At 49.3% G+C, this 24,656-nt stretch overlaps 1 protein-coding gene and 1 long non-coding RNA gene across 2 annotated transcripts; one reads left to right on the top strand and one right to left on the bottom strand.

The window, feature by feature from the left end:
* Positions 1–771: 771 nt before the first annotated feature.
* Positions 772–1,017, top strand: LOC121843618. Its single transcript, XR_006081687.1, has 2 exons — positions 772–942; positions 986–1,017. It is a non-coding gene; the product is annotated as an uncharacterized LOC121843618 (long non-coding RNA).
* A 3,816-nt stretch (positions 1,018–4,833) lies between these two features.
* Positions 4,834–18,644, bottom strand: rnf216 (ring finger protein 216; the record flags this gene model as incomplete). The annotated part of the gene is given in 4 exon segments (XM_042313357.1): positions 4,834–5,054; positions 6,580–6,649; positions 12,265–12,487; positions 18,547–18,644. Coding segments are annotated over 4 exon segments (612 nt in total), but the record flags the coding sequence as incomplete, so codon positions are not given.
* Positions 18,645–24,656: the final 6,012 nt, after the last annotated feature.

The raw sequence follows: 24,656 nt of genomic DNA, 5'->3' as shown, positions 1-24,656 counted from the left end.
TGGCCTTCGTGTGCTCTGTCTGTGGCCTTGGTGTGCTCTGAGTATAAAGGTCTGTGATACGATGGACTACATTAAACTAAGCTAAGTGTGTATAAAGATTTAGTATACGATGGACTACCTTAAGCTAAGAGTATAAAAGTCTAGGATACGATGGACTACATTAAACTAAGCTAAGTGTGTATAAAGATTTAGTATACGATGGACTACCTTCAGATAAGCTAAGAGTATAAAGGTCTAGGATACGATGGACTACCTTAAGCTAAGAGTATAAAGGTCTAGGATACGATGGACTACATTAAGCTAAGAGTATAAAGGTCTAGGATACGATGGACTACCTTAAGCTAAGAGTATAAAGGTCTAGGATACGATGGACTACCTTAAGCTAAGAGTATAAAGATCTAGGATACGATGGACTACCTTAAGCTAAGAGTATAAAGGTCTAGGATACGATGGACTACCTTAAGCTAAGAGTATAAAGGTCTAGGATACGATGGACTACCTTAAGCTAAGAGTATAAAGGTCTAGGATACGATGGACTACCTTAAGCTAAGAGTATAAAGGTCTAGGATACGATGGACTACCTTAAGCTAAGAGTATAAAGGTCTAGGATACGATGGACTACCTTAAGCTAAGAGTATAAAGGTCTAGGATACGATGGACTACCTTAAGCTAAGAGTATAAAGGTCTAGGATACGATGGACTACCTTAAGCTAAGAGTATAAAGGTCTAGGATACGATGGACTACCTTAAGCTAAGAGTATAAAGGTCTAGGATACGATGGACTACCTTAAGCTAAGTTAAGTGTATGGAACCACCAGACAGGACCAGAATGTGAAAACTAAAATGTTTATTGAGCAGAAACATGCTTTAATCAAAAATATCTCTGGAACAGTAGCAAGGTCAATGGGTCAAAGGTCAGAATATCTCTGGAACAGTAGCAAGGTCAATGGGTCAAAGGTCAGAATATCTCTGGAACAGTAGCAAGGTCAATGGGTCAGAGGTCAGCACCCCCCGAAACAAAACAAACGTAAAGAGTAGAAAGCAACAGCTAGCAGGGTTCGCTCTGCCATGATCACATCTCAGGAGGGGTTATAGGTGTCTGTAGTAGAGGAGGAGGAGGGTTATAGGTGTCTGTAGTAGAGGAGGAGGAGGGTTATAGGTGTCTGTAGTAGAGGAGGAGGGGGTTATAGGTGTCTGTAGTAGAGGAGGAGGGGTTATAGGTGTCTGTAGTAGAGGAGGAGGGGTTATAAGTGTCTGTAGTAGAGGAGGAGGGGGGTTATAGGTGTCTGTAGTAGAGGAGGAGGGGTTATAGGTGTCTGTAGTAGAGGAGGAGGGGGGTTATAGGTGTCTGTAGTAGAGGAGGAGGGTTATAGGTGTCTGTAGTAGAGGAGGAGGGGGGTTATAGGTGTCTGTAGTAGAGGAGGAGGAGGGTTATAGGTGTCTGTAGTAGAGGAGGAGGAGGGGTTATAGGTGTCTGTAGTAGAGGAGGAGGGGGGTTATAGGTGTCTGTAGTAGAGGAGGGGGTTATAGGTGTCTGTAGTAGAGGAGGAGGGTTATAGGTGTCTGTAGTAGAGGAGGAGGAGGGTTATAGGTGTCTGTAGTAGAGGAAGAGGAGGGGTTATAGGTGTCTGTAGTAGAGGAGGAGGAGGGGTTATAGGTGTCTGTAGTAGAGGAGGAGGGGTTATAGGTGTCTGTAGTAGAGGAGGAGGAGGGGTTATAGGTGTCTGTAGTAGAGGAGGAGGAGGGGTTATAGGTGTCTGTAGTAGAGGAGGAGGAGGGGTTATAGGTGTCTGTAGTAGAGGAGGAGGGGTTATAGGTGTCTGTAGTAGAGGAGGAGGGGTTATAGGTGTCTGTAGTAGAGGAGGGTTATAGGTGTCTGTAGTAGAGGAGGAGGAGGGGTTATAGGTGTCTGTAGTAGAGGAGGAGGGTTATAGGTGTCTGTAGTAGAGGAGGGGTTAGGTGGTTATAGGTGTCTGTAGTAGAGGAGGGGGTTATAGGTGTCTGTAGTAGAGGAGGAGGAGGGGTTATAGGTGTCTGTAGTAGAGGAGGGGGGGTTATAGGTGTCTGTAGTAGAGGAGGAGGGGGGTTATAGGTGTCTGTAGTAGAGGAGGAGGGGGGTTATAGGTGTCTGTAGTAGAGGAGGAGGGGGTTATAGGTGTCTGTTAGAGGAGGAGGGGTTATAGGTGTCTGTAGTAGAGGAGGAGGGGTTATAGGTGTCTGTAGTAGAGGAGGAGGAGGGGTTATAGGTGTCTGTAGTAGAGGAGGGGAGGGTTATAGGTGTCTGTAGTAGAGGAGGAGGGGTTATAGGTGTCTGTAGTAGAGGGGGTTATAGGTGTCTGTAGTAGAGGAGGAGGGGTTATAGGTGTCTGTAGTAGAGGAGGAGGGGTTATAGGTGTCTGTAGTAGAGGAGGAGGAGGGGTTATAGGTGTCTGTAGTAGAGGAGGAGGGTTATAGGTGTCTGTAGTAGAGGAGGGGGTTATAGGTGTCTGTAGTAGAGGAGGAGGGGTTATAGGTGTCTGTAGTAGAGGAGGAGGGTTATAGGTGTCTGTAGTAGAGGAGGAGGGGGGTTATAGGTGTCTGTAGTAGAGGAGGAGGGGTTATAGGTGTCTGTAGTAGAGGAGGAGGAGGGGTTATAGGTGTCTGTAGTAGAGGAGAAGGAGGGTTATAGGTGTCTGTAGTAGAGGAGGAGGGGGTTATAGGTGTCTGTAGTAGAGGAGGAGGAGGGGGTTATAGGTGTCTGTAGTAGAGGAGGAGGAGGGGTTATAGGTGTCTGTAGTAGAGGAGGAGGAGGGTTATAGGTGTCTGTAGTAGAGGAGGAGGGGTTATAGGTGTCTGTAGTAGAGGAGGAGGAGGGGTTATAGGTGTCTGTAGTAGAGGAGGAGGGGTTATAGGTGTCTGTAGTAGAGGAGGAGGAGGGGTTATAGGTGTCTGTAGTAGAGGAGGAGGGGTTATAGGTGTCTGTAGTAGAGGAGGAGGAGGGTTATAGGTGTCTGTAGTAGAGGAGGAGGGGTTATAGGTGTCTGTAGTAGAGGAGGAGGGGTTATAGGTGTCTGTAGTAGAGGAGGAGGGTTATAGGTGTCTGTAGTAGAGGAGGAGGGGTTATAGGTGTCTGTAGTAGAGGGGAGGGTTATAGGTGTCTGTAGTAGAGGAGGAGGAGGGGTTATAGGTGTCTGTAGTAGAGGAGGAGGAGGGGTTATAGGTGTCTGTAGTAGAGGGGAGGAGGGTTATAGGTGTCTGTAGTAGAGGAGGAGGGGTTATAGGTGTCTGTAGTAGAGGAGGAGGGGGTGTCTGTAGTAGAGGAGGAGGGGGGTTATAGGTGTCTGTAGTAGAGGAGGAGGGGGTTATAGGTGTCTGTAGTAGAGGAGGAGGGTTAGGGTTATAGGTGTCTGTAGTAGAGGAGGGGAGGGGTTATAGGTGTCTGTAGTAGAGGAGGAGGGGTTATAGGTGTCTGTAGTAGAGGAGGAGGGGTTATAGGTGTCTGTAGTAGAGGAGGGGGTTAGGGGTTATAGGTGTCTGTAGTAGAGGAGGAGGAGGGGTTATAGGTGTCTGTAGTAGAGGAGGAGGAGGGGTTATAGGTGTCTGTAGTAGAGGAGGAGGAGTTATAGGTGTCTGTAGTAGAGGAGGAGGAGGGGTTATAGGTGTCTGTAGTAGAGGAGGAGGAGGGGTTATAGGTGTCTGTAGTAGAGGAGGAGGGGTTATAGGTGTCTGTAGTAGAGGAGGAGGGGTTATAGGTGTCTGTAGTAGAGGAGGAGGGTTATAGGTGTCTGTAGTAGAGGAGGGGGGAGGGGTTATAGGTGTCTGTAGTAGAGGAGGAGGGGTTATAGGTGTCTGTAGTAGAGGAGGAGGGGGGTTATAGGTGTCTGTAGTAGAGGAGGGGGTTATAGGTGTCTGTAGTAGAGGAGGAGGGGTTATAGGTGTCTGTAGTAGAGGAGGAGGGGTTATAGGTGTCTGTAGTAGAGGAGGAGGGGGTTATAGGTGTCTGTAGTAGAGGAGGAGGGGTTATAGGTGTCTGTAGTAGAGGGGAGGGTTATAGGTGTCTGTAGTAGAGGAGGAGGGGTTATAGGTGTCTGTAGTAGAGGAGGAGGGGTTATAGGTGTCTGTAGTAGAGGAGGAGGAGGGGTTATAGGTGTCTGTAGTAGAGGAGGAGGAGGGGTTATAGGTGTCTGTAGTAGAGGAGGAGGAGGGGTTATAGGTGTCTGTAGTAGAGGAGGAGGAGGGGTTATAGGTGTCTGTAGTAGAGGAGGAGGGGTTATAGGTGTCTGTAGTAGAGGAGGGGGAGGGGTTATAGGTGTCTGTAGTAGAGGAGGAGGGGTTATAGGTGTCTGTAGTAGAGGAGGAGGGGTTATAGGTGTCTGTAGTAGAGGAGGAGGGTTATAGGTGTCTGTAGTAGAGGAGGAGGGGTTATAGGTGTCTGTAGTAGAGGAGGAGGGGTTATAGGTGTCTGTAGTAGAGGAGGAGGGTTATAGGTGTCTGTAGTAGAGGAGGAGGGGTTATAGGTGTCTGTAGTAGAGGAGGAGGGGGTTATAGGTGTCTGTAGTAGAGGAGGAGGAGGGGTTATAGGTGTCTGTAGTAGAGGAGGAGGGGGTTATAGGTGTCTGTAGTAGAGGAGGAGGAGGGGTTATAGGTGTCTGTAGTAGAGGAGGAGGGTTATAGGTGTCTGTAGTAGAGGAGGAGGGTTATAGGTGTCTGTAGTAGAGGAGGAGGGGTTATAGGTGTCTGTAGTAGAGGAGGAGGGGGGTTATAGGTGTCTGTAGTAGAGGAGGAGGAGGGTTATAGGTGTCTGTAGTAGCGAGGGGGGTCCATAGTGCATGGGCATGTTGACGTCTATATTGTTCAGGTTGTTGTTGACCTGGTTGAGGGGGGTGGTAGTTGAGGGGGTAGGTGGAGGAGTGGGGGCACGTAGGGGGCGGGGGGCAGGGGTTGGCGATGAGGCAGAATGACACGAGGAGGGACCAACAAGGGCGCCCGCACCGCCTGCGGAGGGGGGGCTGCTCGAGGTCGCTTAGCAACCACCACAGGTTCCGGGGGCGGGCCCACTCTCTTCCCTGAAGTCTCTGAGAGGGAGAAAGATAGAGAGAGGGAGAAAGAGAGGAGAGAGAGAGAGAGAGAAATGTCAAGTTAGTCAGGGTGATAGCTGTTAGTCAGGGTGATAGCTGTTAGTCGGGGCGATAGCTGCTAGTCAGGGTGATAGCAGTTAGTCAGGGTGATAGTCATGGTGAAAGTAGTTAGTCAGGGTGATAGCAGTTAGTCAGGGTGATAGTCAGGGTGAAAGTAGTTAGTCAGGGTGATAGCAGTTAGTCAGGGTGATAGCTGTTAGTCAGGGTGATAGCAGTTGGTCAGGGTGATAGCTATTAGTCAGGGTGATAGCAGTTAGTCAGGGTGATAGCAGTTAGTCAGGGTGATAGCAGTTAGTCAGGGTGATAGCAGTTAGTCAGGTGATAGCAGTTAGTCAGGGTGATAGCAGTTAGTCAGGGTGATAGTCAGGGTGAAAGTAGTTAGTCAGGGTGATAGCTGTTGGTCAGGGTGATAGCAGTTGGTCAGGGTGATAGCAGTTGGTCAGGGTGATAGCAGTTGGTCAGGGTGATAGTCAGGGTGATAGCAGTTGGTCAGGGTGATAGCAGTTAGTCAGGGTGAAAGTAGTTAGTCAGGGTGATAGCAGTTAGTCAGGGTGATAGCAGTTAGTCAGAGTGATAGCAGTTAGTCAGGGTGATAGTCAGGGTGAAAGTAGTTAGTCAGGGTGATAGCTGTTAGTCAGGGTGATAGCTGTTAGTCAGGGTGATAGCCAGGGTGATAGCAGTTAGTCAGGTGATAGCTGTTAGTCAGGGTGATAGTCAGGGTGAAAGTAGTTAGTCAGGGTGAAAGTAGTTAGTCAGGGTGATAGCTGTTAGTCAGGGTGATAGCTGTTAGTCAGGGTGATAGTCAGGGTGAAAGTAGTTAGTCAGGGTGATAGCAGTTAGTCAGGGTGATAGTCAGGGTGAAAGTAGTTAGTCAGGGTGATAGCCAGGGTGATAGCAGTTAGTCAGGGTGATAGCTGTTAGTCAGGGTGATAGTCAGGGTGAAAGTAGTTAGTCAGGGTGATAGCAGTTAGTCAGGGTGATAGTCAGGGTGAAAGTAGTTAGTCAGGGTGATAGCTGTTAGTCAGGGTGATAGCTGTTAGTCAGGGTGATAGCCAGGGTGATAGTAGTTCGTCAGGGTGATAGTCAGGGTGATAGCTGTTAGTCAGGGTGATAGCTGTTAGTCAGGGTGATAGCAGTTAGTCAGGCTGATAGCAGTTAGTCAGGGTGATAGCTGTTAGTCAGGGTGATAGCCAGGGTGATAGCTGTTAGTCAGGGTGATAGCCAGGGTGATAGCAGTTCGTCAGGGTGATAGCCGTTAGCCGGGGTGATAGCAGTTAGTCGGGGTGATAGCAGTTAGTCAGGGTGATAGTCAGGGTGATAGCAGTTAGTCAGGGTGATAGCAGTTAGTCAGGGTGATAGCAGTTCGTCAGGGTGATAGTCGGGGTGATAGCTGTTAGTAGATTACCCATAGTTCCAGAAGGACAGTATTACAGCATCCGGATTTATAAAGAAACACACTGACCTGCGTTCTTCTTGTTGAGCTCTTTCTCGCCCTCTTTCTGAATGTCCTGAATGATGCGCTCGTCATCTTGCTGTAGAGACACACACACATTAGCTGGTCCCCTGTAAGCTCAGCTGGTAGAGACACACACATTAGCTGGTCCCCTGTAAGCTCAGCTGGTAGAGAGACACACATTAGCTGGTCCCCTGTAAGCTCAGCTGGTAGAGAGACACACACATTAGCTGGTCCCCTGTAAGCTCAGCTGGTAGAGAGACACACATTAGCTGGTCCCCTGTAAGCTCAGCTGGTAGAGAGACACACACATTAGCTGGTCCCCTGTAAGCTCAGCTGGTAGAGAGACACACACACATTAGCTGGTCCCCTGTAAGCTCAGCTGGTAGAGACACACACACATTAGCTGGTCCCCTGTAAGCTCAGCTGGTAGAGACACACACATTAGCTGGTCCCCTGTAAGCTCAGCTGGTAGAGAGACACACACACATTAGCTGGTCCCCTGTAAGCTCAGCTGGTAGAGACACACACATTAGCTGGTCCCCTGTAAGCTCAGCTGGTAGAGACACACACACATTAGCTGGTCCCCTGTAAGCTCAGCTGGTAGAGAGACACACACACATTAGCTGGTCCCCTGTAAGCTCAGCTGGTAGAGACACACACACATTAGCTGGTCCCCTGTAAGCTCAGCTGGTAGAGAGACACACACATTAGCTGGTCCCCTGTAAGCTCAGCTGGTAGAGACACACACACATTAGCTGGTCCCCTGTAAGCTCAGCTGGTAGAGAGACACACACATTAGCTGGTCCCCTGTAAGCTCAGCTGGTAGAGAGACACACACATTAGCTGGTCCCCTGTAAGCTCAGCTGGTAGAGAGACACACACACATTAGCTGGTCCCCTGTAAGCTCAGCTGGTAGAGAGACACACACATTAGCTGGTCCCCTGTAAGCTCAGCTGGTAGAGAGACACACACATTAGCTGGTCCCCTGTAAGCTCAGCTGGTAGAGACACACACACATTAGCTGGTCCCCTGTAAGCTCAGCTGGTAGAGACACACACACATTAGCTGGTCCCCTGTAAGCTCAGCTGGTAGAGAGACACACACACATTAGCTGGTCCCCTGTAAGCTCAGCTGGTAGAGAGACACACACATTAGCTGGTCCCCTGTAAGCTCAGCTGGTAGAGAGACACACACATTAGCTGGTCCCCTGTAAGCTCAGCTGGTAGAGAGACACACACACATTAGCTGGTCCCCTGTAAGCTCAGCTGGTAGAGAGACACACACATTAGCTGGTCCCCTGTAAGCTCAGCTGGTAGAGCTGGTAGAGACACACACATTAGCTGGTCCCCTGTAAGCTCAGCTGGTAGAGACACACACACATTAGCTGGTCCCCTGTAAGCTCAGCTGGTAGAGAGACACACACATTAGCTGGTCCCCTGTAAGCTCAGCTGGTAGAGAGACACACACATTAGCTGGTCCCCTGTAAGCTCAGCTGGTAGAGACACACACACACATTAGCTGGTCCCCTGTAAGCTCAGCTGGTAGAGAGACACACACATTAGCTGGTCCCCTGTAAGCTCAGCTGGTAGAGAGACACACACATTAGCTGGTCCCCTGTAAGCTCAGCTGGTAGAGAGACACACACATTAGCTGGTCCCCTGTAAGCTCAGCTGGTAGAGAGACACACACATTAGCTGGTCCCCTGTAAGCTCAGCTGGTAGAGAGACACACATTAGCTGGTCCCCTGTAAGCTCAGCTGGTAGAGACACACACACATTAGCTGGTCCCCTGTAAGCTCAGCTGGTAGAGAGACACACACATTAGCTGGTCCCCTGTAAGCTCAGCTGGTAGAGAGACACACACATTAGCTGGTCCCCTGTAAGCTCAGCTGGTAGAGAGACACACACATTAGCTGGTCCCCTGTAAGCTCAGCTGGTAGAGAGACACACACATTAGCTGGTCCCCTGTAAGCTCAGCTGGTAGAGAGACACACACATTAGCTGGTCCCCTGTAAGCTCAGCTGGTAGAGAGACACACATTAGCTGGTCCCCTGTAAGCTCAGCTGGTAGAGACACACACACATTAGCTGGTCCCCTGTAAGCTCAGCTGGTAGAGACACACACATTAGCTGGTCCCCTGTAAGCTCAGCTGGTAGAGAGACACACACATTAGCTGGTCCCCTGTAAGCTCAGCTGGTAGAGAGACACACACATTAGCTGGTCCCCTGTAAGCTCAGCTGGTAGAGACACACACACATTAGCTGGTCCCCTGTAAGCTCAGCTGGTAGAGAGACACACACATTAGCTGGTCCCCTGTAAGCTCAGCTGGTAGAGAGACACACATTAGCTGGTCCCCTGTAAGCTCAGCTGGTAGAGAGACACACACATTAGCTGGTCCCCTGTAAGCTCAGCTGGTAGAGACACACACACATTAGCTGGTCCCCTGTAAGCTCAGCTGGTAGAGACACACACATTAGCTGGTCCCCTGTAAGCTCAGCTGGTAGAGAGACACACACATTAGCTGGTCCCCTGTAAGCTCAGCTGGTAGAGAGACACACACACATTAGCTGGTCCCCTGTAAGCTCAGCTGGTAGAGAGACACACACATTAGCTGGTCCCCTGTAAGCTCAGCTGGTAGAGACACACACATTAGCTGGTCCCCTGTAAGCTCAGCTGGTAGAGAGACACACACATTAGCTGGTCCCCTGTAAGCTCAGCTGGTAGAGAGACACACATTAGCTGGTCCCCTGTAAGCTCAGCTGGTAGAGACACACACACATTAGCTGGTCCCCTGTAAGCTCAGCTGGTAGAGAGACACACACACATTAGCTGGTCCCCTGTAAGCTCAGCTGGTAGAGCATGGTGCTAGCAACGGCAGGATAGTGGGTTCGATTCCCGGGAACCACCCATACGCAAAACGCATGACTAAGTTGCTTTGGATAAAAGCATCTGCTGAAAGCCATATTATATTATTATAATTAGCTGTTGGCCAAGAACGCCTTGGTTGGCTAGCGTGTTAGCTCTTTGTTGGTTTGGAATGGCTAGCGCGTTAGCTCTTTGTTGGTTTGAAATGGCTAGCGCGTTAGCTCTTTGTTGGTTTGGAATGGCTAGCGCGTTAGCTCTTTGTTGGTTTGGAATGGCTAGCGCGTTAGCTCTTTGTTGGTTTGGAATGGCTAGCGCGTTAGCTCTTTGTTGGTTTAGAATGGCTAGCATGTTAGCTCTTTGTTGGTTTAGAATGGCTAGCGTGTTAGCTCTTTGTTGGTTTGGAATGGCTAGCGTGTTAGCTCTTTGTTGGTTTGGAATGGCTAGCGTGTTAGCTCTTTGTTGGTTTGGAATGGCTAGCGCGTTAGCTCTTTGTTGGTTTGGAATGGCTAGCGCGTTAGCTCTTTGTTGGTTTGGAATGGCTAGCGCGTTAGCTCTTTGTTGGTTTGGAATGGCTAGCGCGTTAGCTCTTTGTTGGTTTGGAATGGCTAGCGCGTTAGCTCTTTGTTGGTTTGGAATGGCTAGCGCGTTAGCTCTTTGTTGGTTTGGAATGGCTAGCGTGTTAGCTCTTTGTTGGTTTGGAATGGCTAGGGGTCCCCAAGGAGAGGTTTGGAATGGCTGGGGGTATCCTATTTAGTTAGCTTGCTGTTGCTAGCTAATTTGACCTGGAACATAATCATGGAGGTGTTATTTTACCTGAAAAGCACAAGGTCCTCTACTCCAACAATTAATCCACACATAAAAACGGTCAACCGAATCGTTTCTAGGCTTCTTCTCTGGACGTTACATTGTGACTGGCAAATTTAATAAAATTAGGTGCATTATCGCCACCGACCTTGTTCGTCTTTCAGTCACCCACGTGGGTATAACCAATGAGGAGATGTCACGTGGGTACCTGCTTCTATAAACCAATGAGGAGATGTCACGTGGGTACCTGCTTCTATAAACCAATGAGGAGATGGCAGGTGGGGTACCTGCTTCTATAAGCCAATGAGGAGATGTCACGTGAGGTACCTGCTTTCTATAAACCAATGAGGAGATGGCAGGTGGGTACCTGCTTCTATAAGCCAATGAGGAGATGGGAGAGGCAGGACTGGCAGCGTGATCTGCGTCAGAAATAGAACTGACTTCTATTTTAGCCCTTGGCAACGCAGACGCTCGTTGGCAGGTGCGCGCAGTGTGGGTGCAATAACTGAATAATATAGATTTCTAAATTTATTTTGCACCGACGGATTAAATATGTTTTCATTCTACACACAATACCCCATAATGACATCACAATACCCCATAATGACATCACAATACCCCATAATGACATCACAATACCCCATAATGACATCACAATACCCCATAATGACATCACAATACCCCATAATGACATCACAATACCCCATAATGACATCACAATACCCCATAATGACAAACCAAAAACAGGTTAAGACTTTTTTCCAAATGTATTACAAATAAAAATTTAAAATATCACATTTACATAAGTATTCAGACCCTTTACTCAGCACTTTGTTAAAGCACCTTTGGCAGTGATTACAGCCTCGAGTCTTCTTGGGTATGGTTCTACAAGCTTGGCACACCTGTATTTGGGGAGTTTCTCCCATTCTTCTCTGCAGATCCTCTCAAGCTCTGTCAGGTTGGATGGGGAGCATCGCTGCACAGCTATTTTCAGGTCTCTCCAGAGATGTTCTGGCTGGGCCACTCAAGGACAGACTCAAGGATGATCAACGGAAACAGGATGCAGCTGAGCTCAATTTCGAGTCGCATAGCAAAAGGTCTGAATACTTATGTAAATAAGGTATCTGTTTTTATCTTTAATAAATGTGCAAAAATGTATAAAAAATGTTTTTTTGCTTCGACATTATGGGGTATTGTGATGTCATTATGGGGTATTGTGATGTCATTATGGGGTATTGTGATGTCATTATGGTTTTAATCTATTGTAGAATAAGGCTTTAATGTAACAAAATGTGGAAAAAGTCAATTGGTCTGAATACTTTCTGAATTATACTGTATATAATAGGTAGTGTTCACCGTGGGGTCTGTGTGTGTTCGTGTTACTGTGTGTGTGTGTGTGTGCTCACCGTGGGGTCTGTGTGTGTGTGTGTGTGTGTCACAGTGGGGTCTGTGTTCGTGTTACTGTGTGTGTGTCACAGTGGGGTCTGTGTTCGTGTTACTGTGTGTGTGCTCACCGTGGGGTCTGTGTGTGTGTGTGTCACCGTGGGGTCTGTGTGTGTGTGTGTGTGTGTCACCGTGGGGTCTGTGTGTGTGTGTGTGTGTGTGTCACCGTGGGGTCTGTGTGTGTGTGTGTGTGTGTGTGCTCACCGTGGGGTCTGTGTGTGTTCGTGTTAATGTGTGTGTGTGTGTGTGTGCTCACCGTGGGGTCTGTGTGTGTTCGTGTTAATGTGTGTGTGTGTGTGTGTGTGTGTGTGTGTGTGTGCTCACCGTGGGGTCTGTGTGTGTTCGTGTTAATGTGTGTGTGTGTGTGTGTGTGTGTGTGTGTGTGTGTGTGTGTGTGTGTGTGTGTGTGTGTATAATAGGTAGTGTTCACCGTGGGGTCTGTGTGTGTGTGTTACTGTGTGTGTGTGTGTGTGTGTGTGTGTGTGCTCACCGTGGGGTCTGTGTGTGTGTGTGTGTGTGTGTGCTCACCGTGGGGTCTGTGTGTGTTCGTGTTACTGTGTGTGTGTGTGTGTGTGCTCACCGTGGGGTCTGTCCAGAGAGAGCACTTGCGGCAGTGCCTACAGGGAGCGCCAGGGGAACGGGCGTGCTGACAGAAGTGGTTGTATCCACTGATTGGCTCTCGGCACAGGTAACACATGTAGCTTCCACAACGACACCACATCCTGTTACATCCCTCAGACTTCACCAGACCTGTTCCACACTTCACACACTTCCTGACCCGAGCTGCTGTCATCCGCTCCTCACTGTAGGGGATAGAGAGGAGTTAGGACCCTAGATGGGACCCTAGTTGGTAACCTAGTTGGTAACCTAGTTGGGACCCTAGTTGGTAACCTAGATGGGACCCTAGTTGGGACCCTAGATGGGACCCTAGATGGGACCCTAGATGGGACCATAGTTAGGGCCATAGTTGGTAACCTAGATGGGACCATAGTTAGGGCCCTAGTTGGTAACCTAGATGGGACCCTAGTTGGGACCCTAGTTAGGGCCCTAGTTGGTAACCTAGATGGGACCATAGTTAGTGGGACCATAGTTAATATATTGTTTTCACTATATATTTTACCTCTTGGGGATGTCATTTGAAAACATAATGTTAACTTTCACTCCTATGCGGATGACACACAGCTGTACATTTCAATGAAACACGGTGAAGCCCCAAAATTGCCCTTGCTAGAAGCCTGTGTTTCAGACATAAGGAAGTGGATGGCTGCAAATTTTCTACTTTTAAACTCGGACAAAACAGAGATGCTTGTTCTCGGTCCCAAGAAACAAAGAGATCTTCTGTTGAATCTGACAATTAATCTTAATGGTTGTACAGCCGTCTCAAATAAAACTGTGAAGTACCTCGGCGTTACTCTGGACCCTGATCTCTCTTTTGAAGAACATATCAAGACTGTTTCTAGGACAGCTTTTTTCCATCTACGTAACATTGCAAAAATCAGAAACTTTCTGTCCAAAAATGATGCAGAAAAATTAATCCATGCTTTTGTCACTTCTAGGTTAGACTACTGCAATGCTCTACTTTCCGGCTACCCGGATAAAGCACTAAACAAACTTCAGTTGGTGCTAAATACGGCTGCTAGAATCCTGACTAGAACCAAAAAATGTGATCATATTACTCCAGTGCTAGCCTCCCTACACTGGCTTCCTCTCAAGGCAAGGGCTGATTTCAAGGTTTTACTGCTAACCTACAAAGCATTACATGGGCTTGCTCCTACCTATCTCTCTGATTTGGTCCTGCCGTACATACCTACACGTACGCTACGGTCACAAGACGCAGGCCTCCTAATTGTCCCTAGAATTTCTAAGCAAACAGCTGGAGGCAGGGCTTTCTCCTATAGAGCTCCATTTTTATGGAACGGTCTGCCTACCCATGTCAGAGACGCAAACTTGGTCTTAACCTTTAAGTCTTTACTGAAGACTCATCTCTTCAGTGGGTCATATGATTGAGTGTAGTCTGGTCCAGGAGTGGGAAGGTGAACGGAAAGGCTCTGGAGCAACGAACCGCCCTTGCTGTCTCTGCCTGGCCGGTTCCCCTCTCTCCACTGGGATTCTCTGCCTCTAACCCTATTACAGGGGCTGAGTCACTGGCTTACTGGGGCTCTCTCATGCCGTCCCTGGAGGGGGTGCGTAACCTGAGTGGGTTGATTCACTGATGTGGTCATCCTGTCTGGGTTGGCGCCCCCTTGGGTTGTGCCATGGCGGAGATCTTTGTGGGCTATACTCGGCCCTGTCTCAGGATGGTAAGTTGGTGGTTGAAGATATCCCTCTAGTGGTGTGGGGGCTGTGCTTTGGCAAAGTGGGTGGGGTTATATCCTTCCTGTTTGGCCCTGTCCGGGGCGTCCTCGGATGGGTCCACAGTGTCTCCTGACCCCTCCTGTCTCAGCCTCCAGTATTTATGCTGCAGTAGTTTATGTGTCGGGGGGCTAGGGTCAGTTTGTTATCTGGAGTACTTCTCCTGTCCTATTCGGTGTCCTGTGTGAATCTAAGTGTGCGTTCTCTAATTCTCACTTTCTTTCTCTCTTGGAGGACCTGAGCCCTAGGACCATGCCCCAGGACTACCTGACATGATGACTCCTTGCTGTCCCCAGTCCATCTGACCGTGCTGCTGCTCCAGTTTCAACTTTTCTGCCTTATTATTATACGACCATGCTGGTCATTTATGAACATTTGAACATCTTGGCCATGTTCTGTTATAATCTCCACCCGGCACAGCCAGAAGAGGACTGGCCACCCCACATAGCCTGGTTTCTTCCTAGGTTTTGGCCTTTCTAGGGAGTTTTTCCTAGCCACCGTGCTTCTACACCTGCATTGCTTGCTGTTTGGGGTTTTAGGCTGGGTTTCTGTACAGCACTTTGAGATATCAGCTGATGTACGAAGGGCTATATAAATAAATTTGATTTGATTTGATTTAGGGCCCTAGTTGGTAACCTAGATGGTACCCTAGTTGGTAACCTAGATGGGACCATAGTTGGGACCCTGAATAGTCAGATCTGATGGTTCTGGCAGGCTACTTCCTGTCTGAGGAGCTGTGGACAGCAACAACAGGAAGTACCTGACGTGTATGGTAAGTGTGTTTGTAGTGAGTGTGTTAACACTATGTGTTTTAGAGTGTATGTGTGTGTGTGTGTGTTAACGTGTGTGTGTGTGTGTGTGTGTGTGTGCGTGTCTGTGTGTGTTAGCGTGTATTAACACTGTGTGTGTGTAGTGTGGAGAGACAGGAAGCACCCGCCTGCTAAACTTCCTGCCCAGTCATCCGGGAAACAGAGCTGTTTACCCAGTACCCTCTCTGGTGTGAGAGGAACAGGACACAGAGCAGGGTTTAGCTCCATGCCTGCACTAACACCTGGGGGTTATTCACTATGAACGAAACAGAACCAACCGAGTTCATTTAGAAACACTCATTTTCAACGCAACTAGGTCGGCCCTGTGACCAATCACAGCCCAGAGAGTCAACTAGGTCGGCCCTGTGACCAATCACAGCCCAGAGAGTCAACTAGGTCGGCCCTGTGACCAATCACAGCCCAGAGAGTCAACTAGGTCGGCCCTGTGACCAATCACAGCCCAGAGTCAACTAGGTCGGCCCTGTGACCAATCACAGCCCAGAGAGTCAACTAGGTCGGCCCTGTGACCAATCACAGCCCAGAGAGTCAACAAGGTCATTGTACAGACGACACAGCTGGTATGTCACTAGGTCGGCCCTGTGACCAATCACAGCCCAGAGAGTCAACAAGGTCATTGTACAGACGACACAGCTGGTATGTCACTAGGTCGGCCCTGTGACCAATCACAGCCCAGAGAGTCAACAAGGTCATTGTACACTTGGATTTCACGAGACAGCTTCCTGGTGGTCTGAGCTAAAAATGAACCATTAGATTGTCACCAAACACTAGTAGCCTGTTGGCAATGTTCTCCACGACAATGTCTGGCTTTAATTACAGGATAAAAACATCAACACCAGTGATTACATTTTTCACCCCCGAAAAAAAAAGAAGGTTTTAATCTTTACGACCTGTGGTATATTTTGCATTAGACTGGGGGAAGCCGGTCGAATGAAAGATGGACAGTCGTGTTGGCCAATAAGATCAGCTTCACAGTCATATCAGGTGACTTGGGGGTGGGACTACAGTAGGTTTCAGTCGTGGTTGGCCAATAAGATCAGCTTTACAGTCATATCAGATGACTTGGGGGTGGGACTACAGTAGGTCTCAGTCGTGTTGGCCAATAAGATCAGCTTCACAGTCATATCAGGTGACCTGGGGGTGGGACTACAGTAGGTTTCAGTTGTGGTTGGCCAATAAGATCAGCTTCACAGTCATATCAGATGACTTAGGGGTGGGACTACAGTAGGTCTCAGTCGTGTTGGCCAATAAGATCAGCTTCACAGTCATATCAGGTGACTTGGGGGGTGGGACTACAGTAGGTTTCAGTCGTGGTTGGCCAATAAGATCAGCTTTACAGTCATATCAGATGACTTGGGGGTGGGACTACAGTAGGTCTCAGTCGTGTTGGCCAATAAGATCAGCTTCACAGTCATATCAGGTGACCTGGGGGGTGGGACTACAGTAGGTTTCAGTTGTGGTTGGCCAATAAGATCAGCTTCACAGTCATATCAGATGACTTAGGGGTGGGACTACAGTAGGTCTCAGTCGTGGTTGGCCAATAAGATCAGCTTCACAGTCATATCAGGTGACCTGGGGGTGGGACTACAGTAGGTTTCAGTCATGGTTGGCCAATAAGATCAGCTTCACAGTCATATCAGGTGACCTGGGGGTGGGACTACAGTAGGTTTCAGTCGTGGCTGGCCAATAAGATCAGCTTTACAGTCATATCAGGTGACCTGGGGGTGGGACTACAGTAGGTCTCAGTCGTGTTGGCCAATAAGATCAGCTTTACAGTCATTTCAGATGACCTGGGGGTGGGACTACAGTAGGTTTCAGTCGTGTTGGTTGACCAATAAGAACAGCTTTACAGTCATATCAGGTGACTTAGGGGGTGGGACTACAGTAGGTTTCAGTCGTGTTGGCCAATAAGATCAGCTTCACAGTCATATCAGGTGACTTAGGGGTGGGACTACAGTAGGTCTCAGTCGTGTTGGCCAATAAGATCAGCTTTACAGTCATATCAGGTGACTTAGGGGTGGGACTACAGTAGGTTTCAGTCGTGTTGGCCAATAAGATCAGCTTTACAGTCATATCAGGTGACTTAGGGGGTGGGACTACAGTAGGTCTCAGTCGTGTTGGCCAATAAGATCAGCTTTACAGTCATATCAGGTGACTTAGGGGGTGGGACTACAGTAGGTTTCAGTCGTGTTGGCCAATAAGATCAGCTTTACAGTCATATCAGGTGACTTAGGGGTGGGACTACAGTAGGTCTCAGTCGTGTTGGCCAATAAGATCAGCTTTACAGTCATATCAGGTGACTTAGGGGGTGGGACTACAGTAGGTCTCTTGCGTAATATGGGCCGTAGCTACTGGCATTATGACAGGATGCACTCAGAACGGATCCTAGGATTCTTCCATGGCTTTGGCATAAAAATGGCTTATCGGGGAAATCCCACAAATCCACTCATTTGAAGGGGTGTCCACATACTTTTGTATATATAGTGTATGAAGGAGAGATGGTGAGGACCCCTCTCTCTCTGGTCAGGCACTTACAAGGCCACCTGCATGGACCATATTAACATATGAAGGAGAGATGGTGAGGACCCCTCTCTCTGGTCAGGCACTTACAAGGCCACCTGCATGGACCATATTAACATATGAGGGAGAGATAGCAAGGACCCCTCTCTCTCTGGTCAGGCACTTACAAGGCCACCTGCATGGACCATATTAACATATGAGGAGAGATAGCAAGGACCCCTCTCTCTCTGGTCAGTAACATACAAGGCCACCTGCATGGACCATATTAACATATGAGGGAGAGATAGCAAGGACCCCTCTCTCTCTGGTCAGGCACTTACAAGGCCACCTGCATGGACCATATTAACATATGAGGGAGAGATAGCAAGGACCCCTCTCTCTGGTCAGGCACTTACAAGGCCACCTGCATGGACCATATTAACATATGAAGGAGAGATGGTGAGGACCCCTCTCTCTCTGGTCAGGCACTTACAAGGCCACCTGCATGGACCATATTAACATATGAGGGAGAGATAGCAAGGACCCCTCTCTCTCTGGTCAGGCACTTACAAGGCCACCTGCATGGACCATATTAACATATGAGGGAGAGATAGCAAGGACCCCTCTCTCTCTGGTCAGGCACTTACAAGGCCACCTGCATGGACCATATTAACATATGAGGGAGAGATAGCAAGGACCCCTCTCTCTCTGGTCAGTAACATACAAGGCCACCTGCATGGACCATATTAACATATGAGGGAGAGATAGCAAGGACCCCTCTCTCTCTGGTCAGGCACTTACAAGGCCACCTGCATGGACCATATTAACATATGAGGGAGAGATAGCAAGGACCCCTCTCTCTCTGGTCAGGCACTTACAAGGCCACCTGCATGGACCATATTAACATATGAGGGAGAGATAGCAAGGACCCCTCTCTCTCTGGTCAGGCACTTACAAGGCCACCTGCATGGACCATATTAACATATGAGGGAGAGATAGCAAGGACCCCTCTCTCTCTGGTCAGGCACTTACAAGGCCACCTGCATGGACCATATTAACATATGAGGGAGAGATAGCAAGGACCCCTCTCTCTGGTCAGGCACTTACAAGGCCACCTGCATGGACCATATTAACATATGAGGGAGAGATAGCAAGGACCCCTCTCTCTCTGGTCAGTAACTTACAAGGCCACCCTCATGCGTATCTCATCTCGTTCCATGACCTGGTCACATGACTTCCCAGCATGCTCCTTCCACTGGACACGGCACTTCCTGCAGCTCTCCTGGAGAGAGGGGGAGAGGGGAGCGGAGGGGAGGAGAGATTCGGTATAAACAGTAATGTAGCATCCAAGGTTTAGGTTTTCCCCCCTAAATTAATAATGTCAGAGATGGTCACATGTTCTCCTCCCCTCGTCTCAATCAAAACACAGGTTACAACATCCAACACACAATAGTGAGACTTGAGACTGTAGAAATAATGGAAACGAGGGGAGAGGAAAGGAGGAGGTGAGGTGAGGAGAGGGGAGAGGAAAGGAGGGGTGAGAGAAATGGATGAGAGGGGAGAGGAAAGGAGAGGTGAAGGGAGAAGAGGGGAGTGGCAAGGGGAAGGGAGGCGAGAGGAAATGTCTTCCTAACTAGAGCACGGCTGGGTTGCAAAGGAGAACCAGTAGAATGTTTTAAAAAGGGAGTTGTCCTAAACCAAGTGTTCCCCAGCCACTGCAACAGACAGCAGCATTTAGCTACTGCCACTATCACTGCAGAGGCTGCCTCAAACACTGGCTGACTGTGGCTCTGGGAGTGACTGGCTGACTGTGGCTCTGGGAGTGACTGGCTGACTGTGGCTCTGGGAGTGACTGGCTAGCTGTGGCTCTGGGAGTGACTGGCTGACTGTGTGTGTGTGTGTGTGTGTGTGTGTGTGTGTGTGTGTGTGTGTGTGTGTGTGTGAGTGAGTGAGTGAGTGAGTGAGTGAGTGAGTGAGTGAGTGAGTGAGTGAGTGAGTGAGTGAGTGAGAGAGAGAGACTGCAGCAGCAGAAGTGTGATCTGTCCCTGACTGCGTGGTTGCCTAGTAACATCATCTCCACCGGCTCAACATGCTGAAGGACATCTGGGGGACACACACTCAGTTTCATTAAGAAGAAGTGCATCGATGTTGTCGTCCCCACAGTGACCGTACATATCCCAACCAGAAACCATGGATTACAGGCAACGTCCGCACTCAGCTAAACGGCTCAGTTTTCGTGGTCCCCAATTTCGTGGTATCCAATTGTTTTAGTAGCTACTATCTTGTCTCATCGCTACAACTCCCGTACTGGCTCGGGAGAGACGAAGGTCGAAAGCCTTGCGTCCTCCGAAACACAACCCAACGAAGCCGCACTGCTTCTTAACACAGCGCCATCCAAACCGGAAGCCAGCCGCACCAATGTGTCGGAGGAAACACCGTGCCCCTTGCGACCTAGTTAGCGTGCACTGCGCCCGGCCCGCCACAGGAGTCGCTAATGTGCGATGAGACAAGGATATCCCTACCGGCCAAACCCTCCCTAACCTGGACGAGGCCAATTGTGCATCGCCCCATGGACCTCCCGGTCGCGGCCGGCTGCGACAGAGCCTGGGCTCGAACCCAGAGTCTCACTGCGATGACCACTGCACCAACCGGGAGGCCCAAAGCTGCAGTCTGGACACTAATCCAGACGCTTAAAAGAAATCCCGCAAAAGGAACACCTACGTGAGAATGCTGTCCATTGACGACAGCTCAGCGTTCAACACCAGGCTTTGTCCCCTCCTGTACTCCCCTGCTCACCCACGACTACGTGACCAAGCACCATCATTAAGTTTGCCGACCACACAACGGCGGTAGGCCTGATCACCGTCAACGATGAAGACAGCCAATAGGGAGGAGGTCAAAGACCTGGCAAGTGTGGTGCCAGGACAACAACCTCTCCCTCAACGTCAGCAACACTAATGAGCTAAATCGTGGATACAAGAAATGGAGGTCTGAACACGCCCCCCCTCATTTACATCGCCGGGGCTGTAGTGAAGCAGGTCGAGAGGTTCATGTTCCTCGCTGTTCAAAAGTGTCTTGTCATATTTTTTATTGTATAGAACTTCCTTAATGTTACAGGACCCCCAGAAGAAAAGCAGCTGTTCCTCTGTCCAGTGTCTGTGTTCTTTTGCCAAATCTTTTGCCAAATCTTTTTTTTTTATTGGCCAGCCTGAGATATGGCTTTTTCTTTGCAACTCTGCCTAGAAAGGCCAGCATCCCGGAGTGGCCTCGTCACTGTTGCATTGTGGGTAGAAGGCTTGTAAAGTAAGCATTTCAGTGTACAGTCTACACCGGTTGTAATGAGCACGTGACAAATAAAAATATTATTCGACACGCAGTAATCCCACGATCCTTTAAAGGACTGGTTGCCTGACAACCCCAAACTAAGTAGTGATGTCATATTTACGTTCCTAATTAATAGTGATGACTGTGGCAAACGACAGCTTCAGCAACAACCAGCGTTAGCGTCCCCAGGTGACATCTCAACTCACTGTTGGCTGCTCTTCAAACCCCTGCAATTTACCCACAATGCCACAGGCTTTCAGTCCAAGTCCCCGCTTTGTCATCAAACACCTGTAATTTACCCACAATGCCACAGGCTTTCAGTCCAAGTCCCCGCTTTGTCATCAAACACCTGTAATTTACCCACAATGCCACAGGCTTCCAGTCGAAGTTCACATCCACTACAACACCATGGTGCTTCACTACAAAGCAGCATGGGGATCTGACCCTCCCTCCTTCAGGCTCCACCTCTACACCCCAACCTGAGCACCCCGTTCTGCCACCTCTGGTCTCTTGGCCCTCCCTCCTTCTGGCTCCAACTCTACACCCCAACCTGAGCACCCCGTTCTGCCACCTCTGGTCTCTTGGCCCTCCCTCCTTCAGGCTCCAACTCTACACCCCAACCTGAGCACCCCGTTCTGCCACCTCTGGTCTCTTGGCCCTCCCACGCCTACGGGAGGCAACTCCCGCTCAGCCCAGTCCGAGCTCTTCTCTGTCCTCCCACCCCTACGGGATGGCAGCTCCCTCTCAGCCCAGTCCAAGCTCTTCTCTGTCCTGTTACCCCTACAGGAGGCATCTCCCTCTCAGCCCAGTCCAAGCTCTTCTCTGTCCTCCCAGCCCTACCGGAGGCAGCTCCCTCTCAGCCCAGTCCAAGCTCTTCTCTGTCCTGTTACCCCTACAGGAGGCATCTCCCTCTCAGCCCAGTCCAAGCTCTTCTCTGTCCTCCCAGCCCTACAGGAGGCAGCTCCCGCTCAGCCCAGTCCAAGCTCTTCTCTGTCCTGTTACCCCTACAGGAGGCATCTCCCTCTCAGCCCAGTCCAAGCTCTTCTCTGTCCTCCCAGCCCTACCGGAGGCAGCTCCTCTCAGCCCAGTCCAAGCTCTTCTCTGTCCTGGTACCCCCAATGGTGGAACCAGCTTCCCAATGGTGGAACCAGCTTCCCCTGATGCTAGGACAGCAGAGTGCCTGTCCATCTTCCCCTGATGCTAGGACAGCAGAGTCCCTGTCCATCTTCCCCCTGATGCTAGGACAGCAGAGTCCCTGTCCATCTTCCCCCTGATGCTAGGACAGCAGAGTCCCTGTCCATCTTCCCCCTGATGCTAGGACAGCAGAGTCCCTGTCCATCTTCCCCCTGATGCTAGGACAGCAGAGTCCCTGTCCATCTTCCCCTGATGCTAGGACAGCAGAGTCCCTGTCCATCTTCCCCCCTGATGCTAGGACAGCAGAGTCCCTGTCCATCTTCCCCCTGATGCTAGGACAGCAGAGGCCCTGTCCATCTTCCCCCTGATGCTAGGACAGCAGAGTCCCTGTCCATCTTCCCCCTGATGTCAGTGTGTGTATATGAGAGTGTGTGTGTAGTCAGTGTGTCAGACTATGTATCCCTGCAGTCGTTTCCAGTCTTATTCATTGTGGTAGTCAGTGTGTAGTCAGTGTGTGTGTAGTCAGTGTGTCAGACTATGTATCCCTGCAGTCGTTTCCAGTCTTATTCATTGTGGTAGTCAGTGTGTAGTCAGTGTGTGTAGTCAGTGTGTCAGACTATGCATCCCTGCAGTCGTTTCCAGTCTTATTCATTGTGGTAGTCAGTGTGTAGTCAGTGTGTGTGTAGTCAGTGTGTCAGACTATGTATCCCTGCAGTCGTTTCCAGTCTTATTCATTGTGGTAGTCAGTGTGTAGTCAGTGTGTGTGTAGTCAGTGTGTCAGACTATGTATCCCTGCAGTCGTTTCCAGTCTTATTCATTGTTTGTAGTCAGTGTGTAGTCAGTGTGTGTAGTCAGTGTGTCAGACTATGTATCCCTGCAGTCGCTTTCCAGTCTTATTCATTGTGGTAGTCAGTGTGTAGTCAGTGTGTGTAGTCAGTGTGTCAGACTATGTATCCCTGCAGTCGTTTCCAGTCTTATTCATTGTGGTAGTCAGTGTGTAGTCAGTGTGTGTGTAGTCAGTGTGTCAGACTATGTATCCCTGCAGTCGTTTCCAGTCTTATTCATTGTGGTAGTCAGTGTGTAGTCAGTGTGTGTAGTCAGTGTGTCAGACTATGCATCCCTGCAGTCGTTTCCAGTCTTATTCATTGTGGTAGTCAGTGTGTAGTCAGTGTGTGTAGTCAGTGTGTCAGACTATGTATCCCTGCAGTCGTTTCCAGTCTTATTCATTGTGGTAGTCAGTGTGTAGTCAGTGTGTGTGTAGTCAGTGTGTCAGACTATGTATCCCTGCAGTCGTTTCCAGTCTTATTCATTGTGGTAGTCAGTGTGTAGTCAGTGTGTGTGTAGTCAGTGTGTAGTCAGTGTGTAGTCAGTGTGTAGTCAGTGTGTAGTCAGTGTGTAGTCAGTGTGTCAGACTATGTATCCCTGCAGTCGTTTCCAGTCTTATTCATTGTGGTAGTCAGTGTGTAGTCAGTGTGTGTGTAGTCAGTGTGTCAGACTATGCATCCCTGCAGTCGTTTCCAGTCTTATTCATTGTGGTAGTCAGTGTGTAGTCAGTGTGTGTGTAGTCAGTGTGTCAGACTATGCATCCCTGCAGTCGTTTCCAGTCTTATTCATTGTGGTAGTCAGTGTGTAGTCAGTGTGTGTAGTCAGTGTGTCAGACTATGTATCCCTGCAGTCGTTTCCAGTCTTATTCATTGTGGTAGTCAGTGTGTAGTCAGTGTGTAGTCAGTGTGTAGTCAGTGTGTAGTCAGTGTGTCAGACTATGTATCCCTGCAGTCGTTTCCAGTCTTATTCATTGTGGTAGTCAGTGTGTAGTCAGTGTGTGTAGTCAGTGTGTCAGACTATGTATCCCTGCAGTCGTTTCCAGTCTTATTCATTGTGGTAGTCAGTGTGTGTAGTCAGTGTGTCAGACTATGTATCCCTGCAGTCGTTTCAGTCTTATTCATTGTGGTAGTCAGTGTGTAGTCAGTGTGTGTGTAGTCAGTGTGTCAGACTATGCATCCCTGCAGTCGTTTCCAGTCTTATTCATTGTGGTAGTCAGTGTGTAGTCAGTGTGTGTGTAGTCAGTGTGTCAGACTATGTATCCCTGCAGTCGTTTCCAGTCTTATTCATTCAAGCCGTCTCTCTCATCCTCTCCTCTGATTCAGATGTCCCTTCCCTTCCTCTCTGCAGGAACAGCCCTTATAAGGAAACAGAAGGCTTTTACACACAATCTGATTGGGGGGGAGCTGCTGTGGGTGTGGCAGAGGGGAGGAGGGAGAGAGGGGAGTTGGCTCTCTGGAATGAGGTACGGTCAGAGCACATGGTCTGGGGAAAGAGGAGCTCCCCCAACACAGATATACTGCTGAGGTGTGTGTGACTCCTCACACATACAGTTATCTTCACAGCTTCAGCTACTAACACACACACACACACACACACACACACACACACACACACACACACACACACACACACACACACACACACACACACACACACACACACATTATTAAATTGCAGTTTATTGCCCTGGCCACATCTGCAGTGCTCATGCCTCCTTGCAGCGTGCCTATTTTTTTTTTGTACCTTTATTTAACCAGGCAAGTCAGTTAAGAACAAATTCTTATTTTCAACGACGGCCTCCCGGGGAACAGTGGGTAACTGCCTGTTCAGAGGCAGAACGACGGCCTCCCGGGGAACAGTGGGTAACTGCCTGTTCAGGGGCAGAACGACGGCCTCCTGGGGAACAGTGGGGTAACTGCCTGTTCAGAGGCAGAACGACAGATTTGTACCTTGTCAGCCACTAGGCCTCCCGGGAACAGTGGGGTAACTGCCTGTTCAGAGGCAGAACGAC

Source organism: Oncorhynchus tshawytscha, unplaced genomic scaffold, assembly GCF_018296145.1.
Source record: "Oncorhynchus tshawytscha isolate Ot180627B unplaced genomic scaffold, Otsh_v2.0 Un_contig_2457_pilon_pilon, whole genome shotgun sequence".
Lineage (NCBI taxonomy): Eukaryota > Metazoa > Chordata > Actinopteri > Salmoniformes > Salmonidae > Oncorhynchus > Oncorhynchus tshawytscha.
This window is presented reverse-complemented; position numbering and strand designations above follow the sequence as displayed.